Raw genomic sequence first — 21,682 nt, 5'->3', positions numbered from 1 at the left:
AATTTTGTCTTGTTGGGCTTTCTTTAGGGATTCTTTATTTCTCTCTATGATATAAAATCATTTGTCTTAATAGGATATGTTAGTACCAGTAGCAAAATTATTTTTTCTATAAATATCGGTTTTATTTCAATTAAAACATTATTGTAGTTATTATTGATGTGTGTTTTATTTTTAATGATATTTGTCAAAAGGTCATTAACAAGACAGGTTAGATACGCTTAATGCTTACAAATGTTTTCACAAAACCGTTAAGCATTATGTAGAAGAAACAAATTTCAAAAATGTGTTACAAATATATCTTATGAATTGAATTACTAACCTCTCATCGCTTACAGTTAAATCCCGTCTAGAATATGCGGGGAAGCTATTCAAGTAGCATAAATAATGCACAAAGGGACTCGTTAGGTGTTTCTGTACCAGTAAAGCTTGACAGAGTTCATAAGTCATTTGCAGGATCATTAAGACTTAGTATACAAATTAATGGAGTTGCAATTAAGTTGTAACTGTTCTGTTTATAGAAGAAAAGATGAGCAGAGGAGATGTAATATCAAGGGCTTAAATGTAAGCATTTCTTAGAGATGAAATATATGCTTTTAATATCTAATGTTATCATATAAGTACAATAGTTCATCATCAGAATATTTTTACAGTATCAATTTTCACTGTCCTTTTTTATATTCTATCTTCATATTTAAAAAAGATAATAGGATAATCCATACCAAGTTTGTTTAATAATGGTTAGGAGATTTAACGTATATTTTGTAAACAGTATTGATTTGAATATAAATGTTCATATTGTTTAAGCTTTTATGATACTTAAATAAATAACAATACAATGTTAACAGTAAATTTTCGGAAACACGCTCGTTTAACTTAATGGAAATCGCTCGACGTAATTATAGCTTTCACATAGGAAAGTTTCAATTATTGTCAGAACAAGGAAACATCGGTTTACTGGTAAATAATACAAATTTTGAAAGAAAATGTACAAGTATTGATTCTTTTTATACTTATGAAATTTAAAAGCATTTATAAGGCTAATATAATACCAATCATGCTTAAACCAATTTCAACGTATTGAAAATGCAAGAATAAACAATATAATAATATTTACAATGAATAAACAAATAAAAGATTAATATTCACTCTATATTTATGTTCCCGGACATGAGAGAATATAGTCGCCACTTTGTTCGCATGCACTTGAATGACATAATATAATTTAATGCCTGTGCCCGTGTTCAATAATATCTCATTGAAAGTAAGAGGAAGGGCAATGACATAAAACCATAACTCCATATAACTTAGTTTTTGAATTATCTCCCTTTATGATGCTCCCTGGGATAACGGATAAGACCAGGGAGAGGAGTTGCATTATCCAAGTACTGTAATGCTGCTTTGCTTGCCTTTTTAATAATTTCCGTCTATACTCATACATTATTTGTTTATTGACAGTTTTCGTATTTTATTATGAAAAATCTAGGGTGGTAGGATCCTGGTCGTCACCGGTACTAAAAAGGTTTTATACTTTTGCTTACACAGCTATTTATTTTGTTAAATATCTCTGATGGACGTGGTCATTTGGTCAAGGTCAAAGTTACAAAACTGATAAAACAGATTTATAAACGTACGTGCAAACAACTTTAATTTGTTGACTGATATTATTTGTATCTTTTTAATTACATCTTTTATTCAATATCATGCTAATACACTGATATGAAAATCTGAAAGGAATTCAGACCAAAATATTTCACCAATAATTGTCTACCTTATACGACGTGGTTTTTGATAACTGATTAAACATAACGGGCCAGCAAAACCTTTTCGAATAGAAACAGGTCTGACAGCATTTTATTCTGATTGATTTAATCTGTATTGTTGCTTTAGAACAGTAATACTATAGTAAATAAAAGCCATACTGATAATTATTTGTTTGCAGATATCGCATAAAACATTTATATTTGGAATAATATTGATAATCAGATGTAAATAATGACTCATTATCAGGCAATAAAACATCGGTATAATCAATAGGTTACTATGAGAAAGTAAACATTGTGTAAGACTTTGTTTTGTTTGTTTGTTTCATTTTACGCCCTTTCCCAACAGTATTTCAGTCATATAGGCGGGTAGTTTCCTAACCATCGTTCCTGGAGAGTTACACAAGTACTAGGCTACCTTCCTCCGCGCTAAACTACCAAGCATCTCCCGGGGATCGAACCCACGCCAGAGAGGTAACTGGATTACAAGTCATCGACTCTAATCCCTCGACCAATGAGGCGGTTCTCAAATTCCTACATTTCCGTTAACGTATGTACAAAGAATTAATTAAACAAGAACTTTATATTTCTTATGTTTTGTATAACTCAAACAACGTAGAAGTATGCTATACCTGGAGATTTTGATTTATATAGAGCAATTCACAAAACATTGTAGTCAATGACATTACCGAATTTAAAAGAATGAAACAGTTACTTTCAAATTTGTTAAAACTCAAGTGAAATCAATTTTACAAGTGTTCTTGCCATCAACATTGTTTTGCCATTACATTAATGAAATATCACTTAGTGAAGTTGTTCACTTTTAACAAATTATTATAATGTTTATTTAAATAGCCACGAAGTAATCTTGCCATCTCTACCCCCTCAAACATAACACATTTTGATGATCATTTACCTTTTATTGTTCCGATATAATAAAGCCCCTGTCACTGTAAATATTTATTGATGTGTAAATCTTCTAAATTTAATCTTTATTTTGTATAACACTTTCCTTATAATATCATACAATGCATTATAAAAGGAACACTATCATACTATCATGCGAAAGGTAACAATACTAGTTTCTCTTATTATTTCAAATATTTCATGCTTTATATATTTTTGTCGTTGAAATAAAAAACAAGAGGGCCATGATGGCCCTAGATCGCTCACCTGACTTATCAAACTCATCCAAACAATTACCTAGACAAGCATTCTAACCAAGTCTCATGACAGGTGAGTCAAAAATGTGACCACTACAGTGTTAACAAGGATTGAGCAGTGCGACATAGTTTTTTACCCAGGTGACACATATTCAAACTTGACCTAGAAATCATCAAAACAAACTTTCAGACCAATTTCCAGGATACTTGGATCAAAACAGTAGCAACTAGAGTGTTAACAAGATTTTTCTATTTTTAGCTCCGGTGACCTAGTTTCACATGCGATTTCGAACTCATCCAAGCAATTACCTAGACAAGCATCCTGACCAAGTTTGATGATAATTGAGTCGAAAATGTGACCACTAGAATGTTAACAAGGTTTTTCCATATTTGGACGGTGTGAGCTAGTTTTTCATCCAAGATGACCCCTGTTCGAACTTGACTTAGAAATCATCAAAACAAACTTTCAGATCAATTAACAGAATATTTGGATCACAACAGTAGCCACTAGAGTGTTAACAAGATTTTTCTATTTTTAGCTCCTGTGACCTAATGACCCATGTTCGATTTATTCCCAGCAATGACCTAGACAAGTTTCCTGACCAAGTTTGATGACAATTGAGTCAAAAATGTGACCACTAGAGTGTTAACAAGGTTTTTCTATTTTTAGCTCCTGTGACCTAGTTTTTCATCAGAGATGACCCATGTTCGAACTCATCCGAGCTATCACCTAGACAAGCACTTTGATCAAGTTTGATGATGATTGATGCAAAAATGTGACCGCTAGAGTGTTAACAAGGTTTTTCTATTTTTAGCTCCGGTGACCTACTTTTTCATCCGAGATGACCCATGTTCGAACTCATCCGAGCTATCACCTAGACAAACATCCTGATCAAGTTTGATGATGATTGAGGCAAAATTGTGACCTCTAGAGTGTTAACATGGTTTTTCTATTTTTAGCTCCGGTGACCTAGTTTTTCATCCGAGATGACCCATGTTCGAACTCATCCGAGCTTTCACCTAGACAAGCATCTTGACCAAGTTTGATGATGACTGATGCAAAAATGTGACCGCTAGAGTGTTAACAAGGTTTTTCTATTTTTAGCTCCGGTGACCTACTTTTTCATCCGAGATGACCCATGTTCGAACTCATCCGAGCTATCACCTAGACAAGCATCCTGACCAAGTTTGATGATGACTGATGCAAAAATGTGACCGCTAGAGTGTTAACAAGGTTTTTCTATTTTTAGCTCCGGTGACCTACTTTTTCATCCGAGATGACCCATGTTCGAACTCATCCGAGCTATCACCTAGACAAGCATCCTGATCAAGTTTGATGATGATTGAGGCAAAATTGTGACCTCTAGAGTGTTAACATGGTTTTTCTATTTTTAGCTCCGGTGACCTAGTTTTTCATCCGAGATGACCCATGTTCGAACTCATCCGAGCTTTCACCTAGACAAGCATTCTGACCAAGTTGAATGTTGACTGACGCAAAAATGTGACTGCAAGACTGTTAACAAAGTTTTTCTATTTTTCGCTCCTGTGCCCTAGTTTTTCATCCGAGATGACCCATGTTCGAATACAGCCGAGCTATCAACTAGTCACGCATCCTGACCAAATTTGATGATGATTGAAGCAAAAATGTGACCACTAGAGTGTTAACAATGTTTTTTTCTATTTTTAGCTCCAGTGACCTACTTTTTCATCCGAGATGACCCATGTTCGAACTCATCCGAGCTATTACCTAGACAAGCATCTTGACCGAGTTTGATGATGATTGAGGAAAATTGTGACCGCTAGAGTGTTAACAAGGTTTTTCTATTTTTACCTCCGGTGACCCTTTTTTCATCCGAGATGACCCATGTTCGAACTCATCCAAGTTATCAACTAGATAATCATCATGACCAAGTTTGATGATGATTGATGCAAAAATGTGACCACTAGAGTGTTAACAAGGTTTTTCTATATTTAGCTCCGGTGACCTACTTTTTCATCCGAGATGACCCATGTTCGAACACATCCAAGCTATCACCTAGACAAGCATCTTGACCAAGTTTGATGATGATTGATGCAAAAATGTGACCGCTAGAGTGTTAACAAGGTTTTTTATTTTTAGCTCCGGTGACCTACTTTTTCATCCGAGATGACCAATGTTCAAACTCATCCGAGCTATCACCTAGACAAACATCCTGACCAAGTTTGATGATGATTGAGGCAAAAATGTGACCTCTAGAGTGTTAACAAGGTTTTTATATTTTTAGCTCTTGTGACCTAGTTTCTCATCCGAGATGACCCATGTTCGAACTCATCCGAGCTATCAACTAGATAAGCATCCTGATGATTGAGGCAAAAATGCGACCTCTAGTGTGTTAACAACTAAATGTTAACGGACGGACGACGGACGGACGACGGACGACGGACAATCATCGATCCTAAAAGCTCACCTTGAGCATGCTCAGGTGAGCTAAAAATATATGGGTTATTTGATTTAAAAAAAAAAACAAAACTTTCTCTTGCATCACGATTAATGGAATAATAAATACAATGGCAGATAAAAACGATAAACTTCTCTTGAACAACATCAATCACTAACAGGCTAGGCTGACATAATAACATTTTGTTAAACGTTATTTATGTAAATAAATGTACATTGTAGTTGGATTTTATAAACATTGTTTTGTTACCACTTATTTTATGTTTCATTCTTATTCTTAAGTTAAGAAACTTGAAGTCCTATTTTATCACCTAAATCAAATTATATGAAAAACTGAAAGGAATTCAGACCAAAATATTTCACTTATAATTGTCGATCTAATACGACGTGGTTTTTGATAACTGATTAAACATTACGAGCCAGCAATAGAAGCAGAATTTGATTTAAAAAAAACCCAACTTTCTCTTGCAACACGATTAATGGAATAATAAATACAATGGCGGATAAGAACGATAAATTTCTCCTGAAAAACATCTATCACTATCAGGGTGACATAATTTTTTTTTAAACTTTATTTATGCAAATAAATGTATTTGGATTTTATAAACATTGTTTTGTTACCACTTATTATATGTTTCATTTACCACTTATTACATGTTCTTATTCTTAAGTTAAGAAAATTGAAGTCCTATTTAATCCTCTAATTCTAATTATATGAAGTTTCGGCTATAAACATAGGACCTATATCTTCCTTAATAAGAATCCTAACCATTCCTATTAACAGTCCTTTTGGACTATGTTTGTTCTCGGCAGTTTAAAAAAATTCTCCCCGTAGATATAAAAATATATTTAATTATATGCATATCTTCCATACTTTCAATGTTATTCGTATAATAATGAATAATAATACACAACCACTTTCTTCGACATTACATCACATAATGTTGACAAAATTCATGAGAAAAATAAATTCGAATAAGGCTGAAACGTACAGTGTAAATTGTGTTTGAAAAATGTATGAAGCAAAGACAGTCAGTGTAAGTGTCATTCTCTAGTATTTAAAGATATTAAAAAGTAGTTTTTATTTAGTAAGACAGTTTAAGTGACCAAAACAGTCCACAGTTACAAATTGCGGATTCGGAGACTGAATGCAAACTGTACTGCTACTGTAATATTTGATCAATACTACTTTTTTCTCGCTGGTAAATTCAAAGACAAATAAGGGTTTCACACATATATAATGAAAATTTTGAGCTGTATTGAATCACGTATTGAAGTCTCGTAAGAGTCAATCAGCGGAAACCATGTGATTTTTCCGACGGACAGACCGTCAGACAGACCGACCGACCGACATAAGCAAAACATTCTACCCCCTCTTCTTCGAAGAGGGCATAAAAATGTTACGGCAAATCTTTGATAAATGGATTTTTAGTCGTCCAATATTTTGTTGTGTTGTTATTTCTCATTTTTACTTGTTAAGGCATATCGTATCAAAATTATTGAAAGGGGCTAGTATAGAACATTTGTACCCCATTATCTTATATCTATTGGTAAAACAAATCTAGATAGTTGGCTTACACAAATAGTTCATCGAAACAAGAAATGTCAAGTACGAAAAATAAAATTGCGATGCATCATTTCAACTTGATTAGCGCACTTATTATTTCATCTTAGTTTTTAGTATTTAGAATGATTCAGGATTACATGATCAATCATTACAAATAGGACATACAATCACGTTTTTACAGTAATAATCTAAAATTTCAACCAAAACTTTTGGACGGTATGTATAAAAAATAAAAAATAAGATAAAAAAAGAGTCAATGTTTATATAGGATGAACAAAAATCTAGTTCATCTTAAGTGTGTTCTCATGAAAGAGATATTTTTGTCTGTATTTCCCAATGTAGTCGTATCGACTTGCGAAATATTCCAGTTGTTATCAATATTTGACAATATATAAACTGAACATGACAGACGTTTTGTCTGGTGTGCTTTTCATTTTACTTGAAATTGCAAATCTTATTTATAAAACGTTCCGAGAAAACATTATCTTGATTTATTGAGACGCAATTTCAAAGCAATCTTGGCATCTGTCCAATGAATGAGATTTTTTTACTATTAAGCAGATTATTAAAGGGCAGTAAGCATGTTTATTATTATTTCAAATACAAATGAAAACTGAAATAGAGAAATATTTGTACTTTGAAACTAAGTGCTTAAAAGTTTCGTTTCTTTCAGTATTAAAATATTTTCCTTAAAATTAAGGCAAAATGTCATGTCAGGGGTGTATCTGACCATCTGTATCATATGTCATTCAGACTTATTTTAAATAAGTAGACTCTAATATAATATAAGACATTTAAAATTCGTTTCTAAAAATACAAATTTGATTTACATTTGCAGCCAAATGTTTTTGACACATAGGTTAATTTTATATGAATCTGATATTCTCATTGTAGCTGGTATGTTTCAAGTTTAACTTACAATGTATCATAAATCAATATGTTATGGTAAGGTTTATTTAAAGTGCATGGGGCGCATAAAAACCGAATGTATTTGAATGCGGATGAAAAAGAATTTTAAAAATTGGAAATATCGTCATATATACACTCATTTATAGTAAATTGTACATAATAACAGGAAACAAATATATATTTGTTTGTTTGTTTTATTGGATTTACGTCACACCGAAACAGTATAGGTCATATGGCGACGTTTCAGCTTTACTGGTGGAGGAAGACCGCAGGCGCCCTTCCGATCATTACTTCAGGCACGAACGGGTACCTGAGTAGAACCACCGACGTTCTGTAAGCTAGGTGGAAAGCTTCTTAACATGAAATAATTCAAAGTCCCTGTCGGATTCGAACCTACAGCAGCGAGGGGCAAGTGGTTTGAAGTTAATGACCTTAACCATTTGACAACGGACACCCCAATATATATTTGCACTCAACATTAAAAATGTCTCAAATATCAAGAAATAGTAAGAAACTGCTTTTTTGCTCATGTGGCGTAACGACTTTATTGACGTAATAATGAAGAATGCATGGTTTTACATATCAAAATGGTTTTTTACTACTAAAAGGTATCACGGAATTAATAGATTTTCATTTGTTTTGCATGTAAGATTATAATTTTGCTTATAGCAGTTATATTCACTGGTCGCCACGCCACAATGTTGTTCACTCTGTGAAATAATTTTAAAGCAAACAAAAATCCTCTATATGTTTGGTGTAGTAAAATAAATATCAGAAGCTCCTGTGGATGATACGTCATGTACTTAAAGTACGTAATGATTGAAAGATACGGCTTCGTCAGCTTACGCCCTGGTAAACAGTTCCTTCCTCAGGTTAATATTATTTACTATAACATCCGAGAGGACCTGATATTCATATGAGATAAATGTTGCAGTAATCTGAACAAGGGTTTTTAACAGGGAAATGACTGAGAATGTGTCAAATTGCTTCTAACAAAATTAGATTCTGTCTGAGTGATTATCAAAATGTATCTTTTTCAGACTTGTATAATGTAAACATTTCTCTAAATCGTGGATGTATTCATTGATCGACAGTTAAGAGGAACAAATATAAAAGTGTTGTTTTTTATATTCCAAAATAAAAAGATACACGGAACATTATATAAGAAGTAAACATCAAGACATCTTTTTTATCAATTAAAACTTTCTTCAGAAGAATTTCGATTTTCTAGTGTTATCAACGAATATATTGGCTGTCAATCAATGAAAGTTCGAGAGATCAGTCTCTGAATATGACTGCATTTGTACGTTGATATCATTTGAACCATTTATTTCAGGGTCACTTGCACATTTAGGTATTCCAAAGACTTGGAAGTCTTTTGATATGATCAACTCCTGAGAATCAGAGGGCGGCTGTATCATGAGAGTTATGTCATGTGCTTCTATTTTTATTCGTGTTATTCTTCTGTAAAGAAGATAGAACGTAATATTTAAAAATATTAGGCCTCCGAGGAACGAGAGTAAAATAATTGTAATTGTGAACTCTGATTGTGTAAAAGTAACATCTACTGGTTCATCACGTAGATCCATGTCAACAAGATAAGATTTTAGTTGATCGTCTGCTTGTTGAAGTTTATGTACCATTGTTCTGCCTAAAACGGAGAAAAGTAAATGAGTAAATCAGAAACTAGTGTGCAAGTACTTTGATTAAAAATAATTCATAACAAAACATTTGCTGAAAATGACTAATTGTTTTAGCCTTCTTTATCAGAAAGATGCGTGATAGGTCAAATTCGAGTATTGTAGCAAATGAATATTCTCTGCTTATAACATAGTAGAATAAAGAATTGAAGAGAAGGAATGACAATGCAGGTATCTGGAATAAAAAGACCAGACATTGAAACAAACATGCTCATTTCAACAACACTGACCCAATAAGCCATGGTGCAATTTATTTCCTGATAAAAATTATTTTGCACGAAAACAAGAGATAATGTACTTTCAAGGGTAGATCCCTTGAAACGCATAATATGTGTCCAAAGTATATATGGGTTTAATATAAAACATTTAAAACCAATTCTACGTTATCTATCAGTATTTACGTATCCAGTTTGTATTTGATTGGTTTATCATATACTTTATCTATTAAAGTATATCTAAACTAAAAGATAGACTGACATTTTACCGGTCATACCGCGCAGAATACTAAAATTAAAGTATGATGTAGTCAAGTGCAAGATTATCTACGAGTTAGTTAATGCACCACGTTTATTAACAATGTTCGTTTAAGAAACAAAACATGTAATTTTCGTTCAAAGGATTTAGAAAAGACTTAAACAAAGTCAAAAAATATTCTAGTATTAGATGTGTAGATAAAAGTTTATGTGCATTCATCCTTAGGGTGCCCTTTTTCTGATTAACAGTTAGAGAAATACAATACTAGTTTACTACAGACGAGAACTATAAACACAAATAATGCATTGTTGTGCTATTTCTCCATGTTTGCGCTGTCATAGGCGATGACATTAGCTGTTCATGAATACCGTTTTCTGCTTTTTTTAAGTTAAATGACACTTTATTTTTTGCAGGTCAATGTTCAGATTTAAAATACTTATAATTAGTAACTAAATCAAATTTCGGAAAACAAACTTTATTTCACACTAGATAAAATTAATCAATGTAACATACATCAAGTTTCTTTTTTAACAACAAGAGACTGTACCACATAGAATAACTTTATAAATCCTTTTATCGATTATGAATGGGAGGTTCAACTTATTTGCTTTAGCATTGGGACTTCCTCCTGTCGGTGTTCGAAACTCTTTAGGCCAAAACTACAAGGGCTTCATGATTTAAGAATAACGATTTCCTTGCTAAACCGTAAAGTATAGTACCATGAACCTATTGTGATCGGACGTCTTAACTATACATTTGATAAAGTTGAAATTCTATCCCTAGTCCGGGCAAGACAAAACCTTAAAACATAAACATATATTATAACTACGACAATGCTTCCTCCTTTTCAATTTTGGTCGTTATTGTTAGAAAAATGTTGATAATTGCCTATAATATATAATATACGGTTACAAATATTTAGTAGATATAAGTTCGTCAAAATCCAAATTAAAAACCAAACAAAACGACAATAATATAAGATTATATCTAAAAAAATGACATCTTTATACTATACTAATTCATATATTTTAATACCTGAATATTAACAAAGTAGTCCAAAAAATGCAAAATATTTATATTCCTTGCAATCAGCACTGTTCATACAACTTTGGAGCTAATTTGTTGAAGTGATTTTATCATTTGATTGTGGTTATGTACTGGCGTTTGTACTTGATATTGAACATTTGGACTAATTCAGCAAAATGTTTATCTAACTTAAATAACTTATTGATTTGACGTTTCAATTCTATTTTATGGACAATGAGAAATTCTTATCCAGTATCAATAACATTTGAAAACCATAAACATTTCAATAATGCAAACTTAAACAAAGGAAACCTGGCTTGTTTGTATTGTCTGTTTTCAATTTAAGCTTATTTTTACGTTTGTACGTTCGATAACAATGCTCTTTCTGTTTTTCTGATTGATGCCACGTTTACAATCCAAAAATTACAAAATGTTCTCCTAATTTTATTGAAGTCTCAATATTACGTGGTCTGTCTGTGCAACATAAACATATTAAAACATTGATGACTGTATTATATCATAGCCGGTATATTCTTTCAGAATAATGTCGACTTTTACAAATTAAGGGAAGCACGTGGTCCACTTGTTTCAAATACAACTTTAAAATCACTCAATCGATTGATCATCTAGTTAACAAAAGAGGGCGCCTACTCAACTCCCCACTCAAACTAATATTTACTAGATATAATACAATGTACAGGAGTTATCGATTTATTTTTATTTGCTATTGGTTACACACTTTTCTTAAGAAAATCTCTCTTGCTAACAAGTAAGTTCCCTCTTAAAAATCTACACTATTGTGATGCTCAGGCTATTTTATCAATGCTTTATTACTTTTATTCATTTTCCCACTTTGAGTACGAATATTGCTGAGTACGAACCATCGCATTGTTTTGATGATTACTTTCTATGTAACTGCTTTTATCTTATATTATTATGATATTCAGATGCCATTTGTATATATAAATGTTTATTATCTATTCTAAAATGCTGACATACGTTTATTTTCATGTAATCTTGCTTAATATTTTGTCACATTTCTGAATTTGCCACTGGTCGGCCATTTTGAATATTAATGTGATGACGTCACAGGGTACTATAAATACTGCGCGTTAGCATATCGTTGTCATCTCATATCAGGTCGTCTGGTAGAAAAGTACTCTACGGAGTAGATAATTGTAGACGATTAAATAACCGAAAATGGATCGGATACAGGTGAAATTCACTTGTTGTTATTGTTAAACAGTTATAATTACTTTGCCAGTGTAGAGAACGGTTGTTCCAGAAATGGTTCATACCAAATCTGGTATAATACCCAATCCGGTATAGTACCCAATCTGGTAACTACCAGATCTGGTATCTCATTATATTGTACCAAACCTGGTACTTGTTTACTGAAATCTGGTCATCTATAGGTATGATAATAATAGACTTAAGGCATCCATGACTATGTATATTTAAATAAATTGATCTATATAATATTTTAATTAAAAGAGTTTTAAGTTACAAAATGTCTTATGTGTTCATTTATAATTTGGTACTTGGGCCGTGTAAAACGAACCCTGAGTTAATGTGAGGCTGCAGACTGCCCTGGAAACACTAAGCAGGGGTCTGGGCACCACATCTGGTGTCAGAAGTGGGATTTACAAGGTCTAACAAGATCATGGTTAACACAAATGTTTTAGATAAATTGAACATGATAATATAGATAAGAACAAGAATAATTTTTTTAGAATTTAGTTAGTATTACACATAAGTGAAAAAAACAATTTTTCCATTTGAAAAGTTGAATAATCCTGACAATTGGCTAGACAATTTAAAGAAAAGTTAAATATTTGGGATAAGATTTGTGTTGTTTATGTTGACAGTTTTCTGTTCTGTTTTCTCTACACTGGAAGGTTAGCTGTTGATGTTATGTTGACAACCTGGAAAAGATATTGATATAATAAGTTGACACATACTTATGACAAGTAATGGTGACAAAATTTTTATTGGTACGTTAGTACAGAATTATGAACTTATATTATAAGTCTTTATGATAAGTAAGAAATATATAGTATATATATATAAATATTTCCAGGTTGTGAGTTAAATTGTTTCCTTGATAAAATTATATAATTTACTTAGTAATAGTTACAAAATGGCTGAATTAGATATTGATCATAGCTATTCTGTTGTGAATCCGAAAAACACTGAATCAATGGATAACAGTGATTATAGTGAAGGCGATCAAAGCTCTTCCGAAAATGTATATAATGAAAAACAATATGATTCTAGTTCTAGAATTGATAGTCTTGAAAATTTTATGGGAAGTCAAATTTCAAATCTAGTAAAAGAAATAGGCACTTTAAGCCTTACTTTAGAAAATGTAACTAGTAAAATACAAAATAAACTAGGTACTGTAGAAAATGATATTTTATCTGTTAGATCACGGTTGTCTGAATTAGAACATCCTGATAATGAGGTCAGTTTCAATCATTATAGAAACAATGTACATTTTGAGCATAATGTTAATCCTCAAATTCCTGTTCATATAACACCATCAAGACCAAGTAATATTAGTAATAATCATATAGGTCAAAATTTCAATGAAAGCTCTGCTGATAATGTGATATCTCATGACAAGAGACATGGTTTGAAAATGAAACCACAGAATTTTAGTGGAGAAGAAGATCTACATGATTTTCTCACACAGTTCGAAATAACTTCTGAAATTAATGGGTGGACATATGTTGAAAAGTCCTTATATTTGGCTAGTACATTGACAGGTACTGCTAGATCTCTGTTAACAGAATTGTCTGAAACTGAAAGAAGAGATTTCTCAAGTTTAATTTTAAAACTAAAGAGCAGATTTGGTTCTGAAAACAAGGCCGAGGTATTTCGTACTCAACTAAAAACTAGAATAAGGTTAAAGGGAGAGTCCATTCCCGAACTGGCCCAATCAATACGTAAATTGACAAGAAAAGCATATCCGACCGCAAACCCAGACGTTGTAGATGCTTTAGCTTTAGATAGTTTTATAGATGCCCTGAATGAGTCTGATATTAGACTAAGATTACGAGAAGTTAGCCCAAAAAGTATATCTGAGGCCGAACAAATAGCTGTCAGGATGGAAGCTCATAGGCTCGCTGACAGACAGAGAAGTAGACTTATAGGCAGTGTACAGGAAAGTACTGAAAAACCTACAAAATCTATATCCTCACAAAATAGTTCTCATAGCAACCCTTACAGACCTAAACCCAACATGTCTAAACCTACATTTAACAGACCATATCAAGCTCAGGAATTTAGACCTGAAAATAATAGACAGCAAACAAGACAAAATTTCAATCATTTTAGAAATTATCATGAAAATAGAAATACTAGGTATAATGCTAGATCAAATGAAAACCAACCAAAATCAGGGTATGATAATAGAAGAAATCAAAATTTTAATCAGGGAAACGAACAAATGCCAAGTTGGAGGGGCCACAACTTGACAAGAAATGCAGGTCCCAGATTGCATTAAATAATTTAGGATCAGATCATGGTTACTTTTTGTCAGCATTTTTATATGGTAACCATGTGTCAATGTTAGTAGATAGTGGAGCTAATGTAAGCATTTTAAATAAAGAGACAATAGAAAGGCTTCCATATTCAGATAGACCTGTAATATATCCTGTTCAAACTTCACTTATATCAGTAACAGGGGAGTCAACTCCATTTTTAGGAAAAACAGAAATTGCTATAAAAATAGGTAGACATAGTATTGTACATACATTTTTAATTGCTGAAATACAGCAAGGTGGTATACTTGGTGTAGATTTTCTATTACAAAATCAGTGTGACATAATATTCAGTAAAAAGTATATAACCTTAAAAGGGGATAAGATACCATGTTATATGCACCAAAAGGATAATGAAAACACATGTTGTAGAATAGTTGTAGCTGAGACAATAGAAATACCTCCAGAAACTGAAATAATTTTAGAGGGTAAACCTTTAGATGCAGTAGACAAGAATAGTTCAGCTATAATAGAGGCCAATACAAATTTTGTAGAAAAATCTGGTTTACTGGTAGCCAAAACTTTAGTAAATCCTAATACAGGTAATTTTCCTATTAGAATTGCTAATTTCAATTCAGAACCTTGTAAAATTTATAAAAATACAGTTGTGGGTAATTTAGAGTCTGTAACAGTGAATGAGAACAGTTTACCTAATAAATTCAGTGTATGCAGTAGCAAAGAGCATGTCGCAAGTCCAAACAATACTGAAATACCATTACATTTAAATGATCTTTTTGAAAGGTCCTCTATTCATTTAAATAGTGAGGAAAAAGCTAAACTTAGGCAAATTTTAGTAAGATATCAAGATGTATTCTCTAAAAATGATAGAGATATAGGTCACACAAAGTTAGTGGAACACCATATAGATACTGGTAACAGTACCCCTATCAAAACCTATCCTTACAGAATACCTCTAGCAAAAAGAGAGGTGGCTGAAAATGAAATAAAGAAAATGGTTGAAGACGGGATAATCGAACCAGCTTGCTCACCTTGGTTATCACCTATCATTATGGTTACAAAACCTGACAAGTCTGTTCGTTTCTGTTGTGACTTTCGCAAATTAAATGAAGTTACAATAAAAGAATACCAACCCTTGCCTAGAATTGAAGATAATCTTGACGCTTTATCAGGTTCTAAATGGTTTTGTACTTGTGACTTGTCAAAAGGTTTTTGGCAAGTAGACATTGATAAAGAGAGTAGACCGAAAACAGCTTTTAGTCTTCAAGGTGGTCAACAATGGCAGTTTAAAAAGTTAGCATTTGGTTTGTCTAATAGTCCAAGTGTATTCACACGACTAGTACAAATGGTTTTTAAGGGTCTTATCTGGAAAACTTTAGTTTTGTATCTAGACGATATAATTTTATTTGCAAAGACTTTTGATGATACTTTAAAACACCTTGAAGAAGCTTTACAGCGATTAAAGCAAGCAAACTTAAAATTAAATCCTAGAAAATGCCATTTCTTTCAAAAGCAAGTAACATTTTTGGGTCATGTTGTAAGTGAAGAAGGGACCTCCACATGTCCAGAAAAAGTTAAAAGTGTTAAAGAATGGCCCACACCAAGAAATGTTAGAGATGTTAAGAGTTTCCTGGGACTTGTTTCATTTTACCGAAAGTACATTTATCAATTTTCGAACATAGCAAAACCCTTACATACTTTAGCAGAAAAAGATAAGAAATTTGAATGGACAATAGAATGTGAAAATGCATTTCAAGCTTTGAAAACAGCTTTGATAACAAGTCCTATACTAGCTTTCCCTACCCAAAATGATTATTTCATACTTGATACGGACGCGAGTAATTCAAGTATGGGAGCGGTGCTCCATCAAGTACAAGACGGAGAAGAAAAAGTAATCGCGTATTTTTCTAAGTGCTTTTCAAGATCCGAGCGTAACTACTGCGTGACACGCAGAGAATTACTGGCTGTCGTTACTGCGGTAAAACATTTCCATCATTATTTATACGGAAGAAAATTCACTATTCGTACAGATCATGCGAGTCTAAGATGGCTTACCAATTTTAAACAATTAGAGGGTCAGTTATGTCGTTGGGTAAGCATTTTAGAAAATTATGACTATGAAATAAAGCATAGACCAGGTAAAATACATGGTAATGCTGACGCATTAAGTCGTCGTCCCTGTTATAACAAAAATTGTTCATATTGTGAACGTGTTGAAGATAAACATGATCAAAATAACAAAAAGGTGTTATGTACTGAAAATGTTTCTGTTTGTCCTGTCTTTCAAAACAAACCCAGCGCTAGTGAAAGCCCAGTAAATACTACTCTGAATCAAGGAAAAATCACCACTGAAAAGTTAATATTAAGTCTTATCTTAATAATAGTGGTAGTTACCCAAATTCCAATTTCTATTACAGTTGCTTTTTGTCTTATTTTACTAAATGTGACAAGTAGGGATATATGTAAAACTTTTTGTGTTAATGTCTGTACCGACAGAGATAAAAGTGCAGATTTAGTTACTATACTAAATAATAGTAAGTTCAATTGTCAAGATAAGGCTTCCAAGAATTGTTGCATGGTGGTCAGTCAAACAATGTCTGGCGCAACAATAGATTATGGAAAACCTTCGCTGACTGAAAAGGAAATTAATAGGACAGGATGCAAAGAACCTGTCAAGTCTCAAGGTCAAAGTAGTGAAATGTTAACTATAGGGGTCAGGTCTGCCAAGTCTGACAGTAACACTTCACATGAATGTTTACCAGGTCCGTCCAATAAAGATAGTAATGTCTGCTTGAACAAAAATAAGGATAGCTCACACACAAACCTAAATAAACCATCAACAAGCACCAAACAATCAGATAATGAATTCAAACATACGCAAAATTCTGAAGACAACAGTGACATTGATATTAATGAATTAAATTTAGAGCTCTTAGCCAAGATGCAAAGAGAAGATTCAGTAATTGGTCAAGTGTCCGAATGGGTGTTGTCTGGAAACAAACCAAATTGGAATATGGTATCTAAATATAATGCCGAATATAAGTATTATTGGTATAGGTGGGAATCATTGATAATTAAAGAAGATATCCTTTACAGAAAATGGGTTAGTGACATAGATAACTCAGTGGAATATCAGATTATTCTTCCTAAAGTCCTGATTAAACAGGTATTAACACAAATGCATAATTCAACAACATCAGCTCATTTAGGTGTGAAGAAAACAATATTTAGGGTTAGACAAAGGTTTTTCTGGTATAGCTTACGAAAAGATATTGAAGACTGGATTAGAAAATGCACTGTGTGCGAGTCCAGAAAACCGACTCGTCAGAAACAAAAAGCTTATATGAAACAATTTGTCACCGGAGAAAGATGGGAAAGAATTGGGGTAGACTTTGTAGGTCCTTTAGGGAAAACAGAAAGAAATAATTCATATTTAATGGTAGTAACTGATTATTTCTCTAAATGGGCCGAGGCAATCCCATTACCAAATATAGAAACTCAAGTAGTAGCAGATGCACTCATATCAAATATTTTTCAAAGATTTGGAATACCTTTAAGTATACATACAGACCAAGGTCCACAGTTTGAGTCTAATCTTTTTAAAGAACTCTGTCAACTGTTTGACATTAAAAAGACATGAAATACACCTTTTAGACCTCAAGGGGCTGGTTTTGTAAAAAGAACTAATAAAAGTGTCCTAAATATGTTAACGGCATTTGTTTCTGAAAATGGTGATGATTGGGACAAGTATGTACCTTTCTGCATGATGGCACATCACACTGCTGTACATCAATCTACTGGTGTCACACCATTCTCTATGATGTTTGGAACTCAGATGAGGTTGCCAATTGACCTATTGATAGGAGCTCCTCTTGTAGACAATCCTGAAAAAGAAAACAGGTATGCCAGTGATTATGTAAGAAAATTAGAGGAAAAACTTTATCAAATTCATTCTTTTGCTAGAAAGAAATTAAAAATTTCAAGTGATGCTATGAAAAGAAATTATGATTTAAATGCTAATCAGACTTCTTATGTAGTAGGTGATTCTGTTTGGTATTATAACCCACAGAGAAAAGTTGGTAGAAGTGGAAAATTAACAAGACCGTGGAAAGGTCCATATCAAATAATTGAAAAAGTTAGCAACATTTTATATCGAATAAAGGGTAGTCAGAGAGAACGACCTAGAGTTGTTCATCATGATAAGCTTAAAGCATACATTAATTAAACAAATAGGTGTAAATAGCACACCTATAATTCACAACAGTATAGACTGTTTGGTATTGCGTTAGTTTTATTGTTACTGTTCTGTTGTTGTTGTTGCTAATTTTTGCTACATTGTATAGAGATATATCATATTCAGTTGATAATGTCTTATTTAAAATGAAAAGATAATTTTATATGATTCTTTACCAATGGATTATTATAAATTAAAAGATATATAATGATGTTATTATATACATGACATGATAAATAATACTTGATAAGAAATTACTTTCATAACTTGTTGAAAAGTAATTATTGTATATTCACGAAATGTATTAATGGACAAATATAAATTCACGAAATGTATTAATGGATAAATATAAAGATAATGAAGTTTATACTTAGGAAACTTATTTTGTCTATCTTCAGAAACCCTTTGAATGTAAGATTTGTGGAGATATCTCCTTTACAACCCGAAGCAGATGTTACAGTCATATTCTAGAACAGCACTCTGGCGTGACATGGAAGTGTCGATTCTGTTGCAAGGTCTATCATAGAAACACACCGCAAGCAAATACCTGTCATGACAAAAAGGAAAATTATATTAGGTTTGTCCAGGCTACAGGTGAAAGAGGGAAAGAAGCTGATGACATAATGGAAAGATTTAAACTAACAATTCCTGATTTGATAATAGACAAAAGGCAAGGGTATAATATGATAAGGAAACAGACAAGACCAGTATTATTCGAAAGAAAGAGGGGAAGGCCGCAAAGCAGAGAAAACAGATGTACGAAAAAGAGAAGGGAAAGTTCTAGCTCCAGTAGCTCTGAATCATCAGACACATCCAGATCAAGTAGTACAAGCTCAAGAGAAGATGAAACGGTAACTGCTGTTAGGGATCTACTTGATCTGGAGGATGACTTTCAAATTGTGGAACCTTGTTACGAAGAGAAATTAAGAAAAGAAAGTGAGGAAAGACTAAGAATTGAAAATGAAAGAAAAGAGAAACAGGAAAAATTTAGAAAAGAGAAAGAAAGGCGAGAGATAGCAGAGGTAAAGGAGAGACAAGAAAGGGAGGAGAGGCTAAGAATTGAAAGGGAAATAAAAGAAGATGAAGCAAGGAAAGAGGCAGAGGAGAAAAAGAGAAAAGAGGAGGAACTTAGACTTGAGAAAGAAAGAAAAGAGAAAGAAGTGAAGGAAGCAGAGGAAAAGCAAAGGCAAGAAAGAGAGGAGAGACAGAGAGTAGAAAAGGAAAGGAAAGAGAATGAAGCAAGGAAAGAAGCAGAGGAGAAAAAGAGAAAAGAGGAGGAACTTAGACTTGAGAAAGAAAGAAAAGAGAAAGAAGTGAAGGAAGCAGAGGAAAAGCAAAGGCAAGAAAGAGAGGAGAGACAGAGAGTAGAAAAGGAAAGGAAAGAGAATGAAGCAAGGAAAGAAGCAGAGGAGAAAAAGAGAAAAGAGGAGGAACTTAGACTTGAGAAAGAAAGAAAAGAGAAAGAAACAAAAGAAGCAGAAGAGAAAAAGAGAAAAGAGAAGGAACATAGACTTGAGAAAGAAAAGAGAAACATGGAAGCAGAGAAAGAAAATGAAGAAAAGGGAAGAGTAGAAGAAAAGAGACAACACACAAAGGACAAGGAGGAAAGACATAGTAAGAAAACAGAAGAAAAACAAAAGATCGAAATAGTTACACTGAATGTAGGAGGACGAAAATTTTCAACTTTAAATACCACCGTGAAAGGCATAATGGACAAAGTAGTGATAAATAAAGATGAATTGTTCATTGACAGGGACAGTGAACTATTCCCATATGTCTTAAATCATTTAAGATACCGTCAACAAGGAGTGATGAACCTGTCAAGGGATCTTTTACCATCAGACAGAGGAAGTTTGGCTGCATTACAACTCGAGGCGAAATATTTCAACCTCCCAAAGCTGGAAAAACAGTGCAGTGACAAAAGGATAAGTTTAAAAGAAAATGTGTAAACAAGAATAAATAAAGTGTTGTAATGTCAAATATAGACAGGATGATAAAAGGAATATTTAGAAAATAATTATTCAAAGATAAAAGGAATTTTTAGATAAAAGAAATACATATGACAAAAGGAATTTACCGATAAACTAAGTATCAGCATGATGAACAAACTAAAGGAACAGTATTACAGATATCTTCAGTGGACTTTAAAAGATTAATTAAACTTTATACAAATACACATTTAATGTTTCCAGCTAAATTTAGTGTTAACAAATATTTCAAAGTAAACATTTTGCCATAATTTTTATTAAGAAATCTGTTATCAATTTCGTAAGAATTAATTATCTTAACTTTATTTGTGAGACAAACTCATACTTACGTAATATACATATTTTGTGATTATTCTACAGGATTTTGTGCCATGCATAGTTCAGTGTGTCTGAAATACTTTAAAAATAATACAATGAACATTTAATTTTTGTGTAAAATAATTTGACGCAATAGAATACATCTATGTTAAATATACATGTATACATTTAGTGTTATTAATATAACATTTGACATTATACTTTGAAATGCAATGTTACTAAATATCAAAATTTATGAACACTTAGTGCATTATAAGTGACATAATTGCTTACCTCAACAGATGAGACTTACAAATTTCTTATATTAAGAATATGTAAAGACATTATAATCATTATCTTTGTGGAATATACATGTACTATTATGAAACAATGTTATAAGGTTTTAGACATGTTAAATTATTATTGTTATTGTTTTCATATGTTATGGAAGTCAATTCGCATGTGAAGTAAAAGTGATATTTTTAAATTATTGACACAAAACAATTATTTAAAGGCTGTATACTTACATATTTATAGACATCTGTACTGGTTCTACAGTCTGAATTGCTTTTGTACTTGTAACCTAAAAGAGACTTCCTATTGTTAATTGTAAATAAATTGTTA

At 32.5% G+C, this 21,682-nt stretch overlaps 1 protein-coding gene across 1 annotated transcript; it reads left to right on the top strand.

The window, feature by feature from the left end:
• The first annotated feature begins 14,596 nt into the window (after positions 1-14,596).
• LOC132717329 (uncharacterized) lies at positions 14,597-21,075 on the top strand. Its single transcript, XM_060700771.1, has 3 exons — positions 14,597-18,171; positions 18,403-18,455; positions 19,172-21,075. Exons 1-3 carry the CDS (start codon positions 14,607-14,609, stop codon positions 20,720-20,722), a joined length of 5,169 nt encoding a protein of 1,722 aa, XP_060556754.1. The 5' UTR covers positions 14,597-14,606; the 3' UTR covers positions 20,723-21,075.
• The last annotated feature ends 607 nt before the right edge of the window (positions 21,076-21,682 follow it).

This window comes from Ruditapes philippinarum, unplaced genomic scaffold, assembly GCF_026571515.1.
Source record: "Ruditapes philippinarum isolate M1 unplaced genomic scaffold, ASM2657151v2 ctg3424_1_1_1_1, whole genome shotgun sequence".
NCBI classification, from domain to species: domain Eukaryota; kingdom Metazoa; phylum Mollusca; class Bivalvia; order Venerida; family Veneridae; genus Ruditapes; species Ruditapes philippinarum.
Note: the sequence above shows the minus strand (reverse complement) of the source record. Positions and strands in the feature narration are given on the sequence as shown.